Source organism: Orycteropus afer, unplaced genomic scaffold (genome assembly GCF_000298275.1).
Source record: "Orycteropus afer afer isolate SDZICR_OR568_19922 unplaced genomic scaffold, OryAfe1.0 scaffold00005, whole genome shotgun sequence".
Taxonomy (NCBI): domain Eukaryota; kingdom Metazoa; phylum Chordata; class Mammalia; order Tubulidentata; family Orycteropodidae; genus Orycteropus; species Orycteropus afer.
In genome coordinates this window covers 5,089,109-5,095,950 of record NW_006921592.1, presented here as the reverse complement: position 1 = coordinate 5,095,950, position 6,842 = coordinate 5,089,109, and the positions used below count along the sequence as shown (strand labels likewise).

Below are 6,842 nucleotides of genomic sequence, written 5' to 3'. Positions count from 1 at the left end.
TATATATAGTATTTGATTTGTACCTTGGCAAGAGAAAGCAAAGCCTTCTGAAAATCACCAGATGTGTCTGAGATGATGTCTTTGGCCAGATCTCTCTTCAGTTCTGAAAACCACAAAAATATATTTGCAATAAACTACTAATAGATGATAATGATGATGATACCTGACATCTCTATATTAGTTTAGAAATTGCAATGTCTCTGTGTTACGTAATTTACATAACACATTTTGAAATATTATCATTATTTTATATAAAAATAGAGCAATCAGAGCAGGTGAAATTTTGGATCATCAAAATTATTTCCTGTAAGGCAATGGAAGAAATTTCTGGCTGGAACAAATGATTAAGTGCTCAACTACCACACAAAAGGTTGACAATTCAAATCTATCCTGAGGTATGTCAGAAGACAAGCCTAGTGTTCTGCTTCTGAAAGCTCATGGTCTTGGAAACTCTATGGAGAACAGTTCTGCTCTGCACCAGGGGGTGGCCTGAGTCAGAACTGACTCAACAACAACTAACAACAACAACAAGGGCAATGGAAGCAATGCAGATAATATTATGAACGAAATCCTATAGTCATAAAGCTAGCATCATTTTGTTGTTGTTATGTGCTGTTGAGTCAGACCCGACTCATAGCAACCCCTCCTTGGGTTTCTGAGGCAATATCACTATGGAAGTAGATTGCCCAGCCTTCCTTCTGAGAGTAGCTGGTGGATTTGAACTGCCAGCCTTCTGGTTAGCAGTCAAGTGCCTTAGGCACTATGTTACAGAGCTCCCAGCATCATTTTATAAGAAGAATAAATTGCATAGTATGTATTACTTAATAATTAATACTGAAAAACAATAGACCAGAATTTAAGTAAGTAAATAAGTTCTGGTAGCATAGTGCCTAAGGCACTTGACTGCTAACCAGAAGGCTGGCAGTTCAAATCCACCAGCTACTCCTCAGAAGGAAGGTTGAGCAATCTACTTCTGACTGATACTGCCTCAGAAACCCAAGGAGGGTTGCTATGAGTTGGGTCTGACTCCATGGCACATAACAACAACAGCAACAAATAAGATGAACAGAAATAGTTATTTAAATTTTAAAAAATAAAAGGAGTACTTCCTTCATCATAAATTATTTTTCAAATGATAAATATATCACATATAACATAAAGGTTAATATTATATGTATGTGTATATATATTTAAAATTTTTACTTTTCTAAACACTCCTACTTTGTGCAAAATATTACTATTATATATATATATATATATATATATATATATATATATATACTGAATGCACAATTGACAAGAAAACATGGAAATTTAATAAGTTACCTTTGGGATTTATGTTGGGTATAATGAGCAATGTGGATATTTAGCTTTGTAAGCAACAGTCTCAAACAAAAAAATTAAAATAAAACCCCTTATGATTATTATCACTGATGTACAGATCTAAGATAAATACTGATAATGAGATAAGAATTGCAGAAAATAGGTTTATGGCTTCTGTATTTGATTCATTTATTGAACAACTCTGAAAACATGTAGTCTTCTCTGTGCTTGACATAAGCATCAGGCAGAAAGATATTCTATGGTGTCACATATTGTTTTGGGGGACTGTAAAAGCCAAGATTGATGGGAAATAGAGAAGAAAAATGGGGGAAGACCAAGCGCGGCTCAGCAGAGTTTCTACTATCTCTTTTGTTGTTGAGTGACTCACTAATGTGAAAAGTTTCATGTAGATGATATGAGCATGGCTCACCTTTCATCCCCATGAGTAAGGGAATTGTTTATGTCCACAATGGTGAAGTGAAAATTTCCATCAGAGAATTACACGCACTTCGATCTTTACTTTTTCAAAGACAGATGGAGAACTTTGTTTGGACATTTTATTTGTTATATATTCTTTTCAAAATAAAATCAAAGGATTCTTTTAAATAAAATACACCTCAGAATAATGTGTTTTTTACAATTTTTTTAAGTTGAATGTTCTGATTTGATTTCTTTCATTAGAATAATATCACATACTCTGTTACAGAAGGGAATTTTCTTTTAAAGTCAAGCTTGATGAGGGTAGACATATTCTTCCTTGTCAGCATCCTAACAATTTGAAGGTTGTCTTTTAGAGGTGTGGACATTCAATATATATGTGTCCAGCAAAAAATTAATAAACATTTTAATGTGTAGAGTTTCCAAAGTACCCATAATTAACATCCACATTCAATTTTAAGAAAAGTATATCAGATTGCCTTTCCAACTAAGTGGCTTGGATTATTAGACATTACTTACCCTCTCTGTACACCCTGTTAATTTCTCTGATTTCTTTATTAGTTCTTGATGCCAAAATTTCAATCAGCGTGTCCTCATCAGTTCCAAGGCCCTGAATTGAAAAAGAAGAAAAGAAAAATGTAAGAAGATCTTCATTTAAAGGGGTCACCTGACTTATATATCCCAAGATTTATCTGAGTCTGAAATTTAGCAGATTTTACCCATCCTATTTAATAATCACAATAAACTTTATCTATTCTGCTACTTTAAAGCAAAATTAGTTTACCGCCAACATTTTAGGTAAAGATACAGAAAACACAGGAGTATGACCGATACAGTGACAGAGCAGGAAAGTGGGCAGCACCACTGTCCTTTGTGCCAAAATTCATTCATTCATTCATTCATTCATTCATTTATTAAATTTGTGCTGATTGACAGATACTGTACAATATGCTAGGGATACAACAGTAGGCATAAACAGACTTGAGGAAATAAATTTTGCCTAAATCAAGTGGCTTACCTTCATGGCACCACGGAGTTCATCAGCATCAAACTGTGCTGGAGTTTTTAATAGAGCCAAAGCAACTTCCTCGAGGTGGCCTGTGAGAGCTTTCCTCAGAACTTCATCCAGTGGCTATACAAAATAAATTAAAATTAGGGTTTCTAATAAGTAATGTTCTAGTGGTATTACCTGACCTTAAGGTGATAATCTTCCTGCGGATACCTAAAACCAACCATCTTTCAGAGCCCCTTTACTTCACAAACAAAATTGTATTGGACATTTAGGAATTCAATTTTAATCTTTTACATCTAGAATGATTAGAATGAAATTTATGTAATGCAATGATAACTTCTTTTAGGAAAAGATTCACAATATTTTGTACAGGGGACAAATCACAAAGCTGGAAATGTAGTGGGCAATGTACAAATTCAAAGGAGCCCTGGTGGCATTTTGCTGCTAACAAGAAGGATGGTGGTTCAAACCCACCAGATGCTTCATGGGAGGAAGTTGAGACAATCTACTTCTCTAAAGATTTACAGCCTTGGAAACCCAATGGGTGTTGCTATGAGTCAGAATTGACTCGAGGGCAGTGGGTACTAATACAAATGAAAACTGTTGTAAGACTACTTCTAAAATTATGTACTAATAACTTTTTCCAGTATTTGATATTTGTATGGCTCAAATAAGTAATATAATTAGATATTGACATTATATAGCCTTCTAATTATACTGCTTAGAAAACAATAAACCATATATAGTGCAAAAGATATAAAACTTATATTTAAAGTAGAATTATGTTCTGCATTCATACTAGACATTGAACAATCCAATTTAGTAACCAAAGACAGCTATCAATCAGAACATATTCCTTATTGCCAGGTAAATTTGATGTTTGTTATGTTTAAATTAAAGACTTGTCTCTGGTACAGAACACCAAATTGTCAAAGAACTTATACCAAGACAATCAATCTAGTAATAATCACTAGGATTAATTTACTTGCAACAAAGGGGATAAATACTGAAATGTCCTTGGGCATAATAGGAAAATACAGGTTCAAAGACTAAGTAACTGTGTTTCAGGGTCTATGTTTAAGCATGAGTATCACTGAAAGGACATATCTATCTTCACCACTATAACTTACCTTCCCTGTTTCCTGGAGGTATGCTGCTTTGATTTGCTGGCGTTGTGCATTGTTTCTCTTAGTTAAAATGTCAATGATGGTTGCTTCATCCACACCTGGAAATAAGAGGCCAAAGATCATCAATCAATTTGTTGTTGTTGTTGTGGCTTGCATGCCGCTAAGAAACTGGAAGTTATGCCTCTGGTATTTCAAATACCAGCAAGTGTCACCCCCAGGGGACAGGGTTCAGTAGAGCTTCTACACTAAGCCTAGGAAGAGAGGTTTAGTGATCTACTTCTAAAAATTAGTCAATGAGAACTTTGTGGATCACAGCAGATATTGTCCAATATAGCATTGGAAGATGAGCCTCCTTGACTGGAAGGCACTCAAAATAAACAGAGCCTATGACAGTGAACTCAAACAAAATGAAGATGGCTCAAGACTAGGCAATCTTTTGTTTTGTTATACATAAGATTGCTATGAGTTGACACCTACTGAAAAGGTAACTTTGAAAACTATTTGCTCCATCATCAATAATAGACAAAAAAAAAAAAAAAAAAAAAAAAAGATTCATTATTAACTCATTCTTCTGTCTGAGCAGTATTTCCAATCATAAATTTTCCACTGATTATTTACCTATGAGTGCATTATGCATTCTTTCAAAGAAAAATGGAAAGTTCAGTCTCTGAATGTAAAGTATGCCAAAAGTAGTTCATTATATATGAATTATTCCTGTCTATCAAGATCAGAATTAACTGCATATTCCTTTAACCATTCTTTCAAAATAGTTTTTGTTGCTTCATAGCATTTTACAGGTTATCGTTTAAATAATAATCAATTAAATATAAATTAGTCTCAATAAATTGTTGTTGTTATTACATGTCATTGAGTCAGATCCGGACTCATAGTGAACTTATGTATTACAGAATGAAACATTGCTTAGTCTTGCACCATCCTTACAATCATTGCTGTGTTGCACCCATTGTGGCAGGCACTGTGTCAACCCATCTTGTTCAAGATGTTCCTCTTTTTCACTGACCTTATACTTTACCAAGTATGATGTCCTTTTCCAGGGACTGACTGGTCTATCCTTATTCTTGAAATTATGCTATGGGAATGACATTTCCCAGGGAAAATCTACATTGACATTGAAAGATGCTCCAAATTAAATGTTTAACAAAAAAATATAAATTATATCCTAGAAAACTTATTTCTGCATAAAATGTCAGAGAACTAATTAGAATATCTTTCTATTCGCTTGGCTGAGAAAGGAAGAGGCAATTGTTCCTGGCCCTTAATTCAAACCTTAAATGTGAATAGAGGTGTTGATTTCAACATTGGGGGTTCTGCTAAAAAGGGAGTTCTGTCAACCAGTGCCTAAGGCATCTGACTGCTAACCAGAAGGCTGGCGGTTCAAACTCACCAGCCACTCCCCAGAAGGAAAATTGGGCAATCTCCTTCCATAGAGATGTCACCTAGGAAACCCAAGGAGGACTTGCTATGAGTCAGGACTGACTCCAAGGCAGTAAGTATATTTTTATTTATTTATTTTGGTTTAAGGATATCCTTAAGTGTTGAGACAGGAAATACATCTTTGAGAGAAAAACTATTTAACTTCCAAAAGAAAGATTCTTTCTGTTACACATAAATGTTTTCCAGTAGTCATTCCAATATCCATTGTGAAATGTCCAGGAGGGGACTGTTACCATTACCTTTAACCATTATCGCTTTGTGCAAGGCAGCAACATCTGAGGATGGATTGAAGCTAGGATAGGGACTCACTGCTGACCCAGGGCCACCTTTAGATCCTTTCACAGTTTTCTATGGATGAGAAAGCAGTACATTAATGTCCATTCACTCAATATTAGTTTCTATTTTAATACTGCAACTAAGTTATTTTATTGTCTCTTTACTTACAACATATTCCTGCTCTTCATTGTCAATAAACCAGGCCTGCTTGAGGAATTCTGATACCATTGCCATGGTTACAGTTTCTGAAAATAAATAATAGATGGTTTAACAAAATACAAAATACAAACCCATTATACATACGTGCTTTTTACATTATCTGTTGCCATCAAGTTCACTGTAGCTCATAGTAACCCTATAGGACAGAGTAGAATTCACTCCATAGGATTTCTAAGGCTGTAAATCTTTACAGACTTAGATTGATTACCTTATCTTTGCCCATGGAATGGTTGGTGGCAGCTGGTGGGTTTGAACCACTCCGCCAACCTTTAAATTAACAACCAAGTACTTAACCACTGCGTGTCCAGGGTTCCTTTACGAGCACACAACCCAGCATTTAGAGCAGCCTTGTCCTTGCTTTCCAAGATAACTCTTAGAAGTAAGGTTTTTGTTTTGTTGTTGTTGTTGTTTTCATAGTTTTTGTTGTTTGTTTTTTAAAGGTAACTCTCTTACTTGGCATTTTCAGTCCTAACCCTTGGGAGTCAGTTGGTTGCTACAAGGAAACATATAAAGTAGAGCGAGGAGATGGTAATTCAATCCATTACAAATTTATAGTGCACCCACTATATGGCAAGCACTGAGGGTGCAAAACCACTTGAAATATCATCCCTTGCTCTCCATGGGAACACACACAAGGGCTGAGGGAGCTTCCTAGAGAAGATTTGGCCTGAGCTGGGCTTCTTCTGAAATGAGACACGATTAACCTGGAAGGAAAACTGGAGTGAATAAAGCAGAGAGAAGCTTGTCATGTTTTAGAAACTGCGAGAAGTGTGCTGGGACAAGTAATGTTGTCAGGAGCCCTAACAAAGAAGTGTAAATGTATCCCCAAAGGTTTGAGAAATATTAATGCATTTTAAACAAGAGAGTAGCATGATTTCATGTATGTTTCAGAAAGATTATTTCAGTTTATAGCACAGAGGATGGCTAAGAGGTAGGCAAGATAGAAGACTGGAGGCTGTTTTAGTAGACCATTAGAGAATCAAGGTAAGATT

The 6,842-nt window shown here is 35.4% G+C and overlaps 1 protein-coding gene across 1 annotated transcript in view; it reads right to left on the bottom strand.

Annotated features, from left to right (window-relative positions):
* The window catches only part of ANXA1 (annexin A1), a 14,909-nt gene extending 9,044 nt beyond the window's left edge, over nt 1–5,865 (bottom strand). The window contains exons 1-6 of the mRNA XM_007938512.2: nt 5,800–5,865; nt 5,595–5,703; nt 3,904–3,998; nt 2,780–2,893; nt 2,281–2,371; nt 24–103 (exon numbers count right to left, since the gene is read on the bottom strand). Of these exons, the coding sequence (XP_007936703.1) occupies nt 24–103; nt 2,281–2,371; nt 2,780–2,893; nt 3,904–3,998; nt 5,595–5,703; nt 5,800–5,865 (555 nt within the window). The remainder of the gene's footprint in view (nt 1–23; nt 104–2,280; nt 2,372–2,779; nt 2,894–3,903; nt 3,999–5,594; nt 5,704–5,799) is intronic.
* Nucleotides 5,866–6,842: the final 977 nt, after the last annotated feature.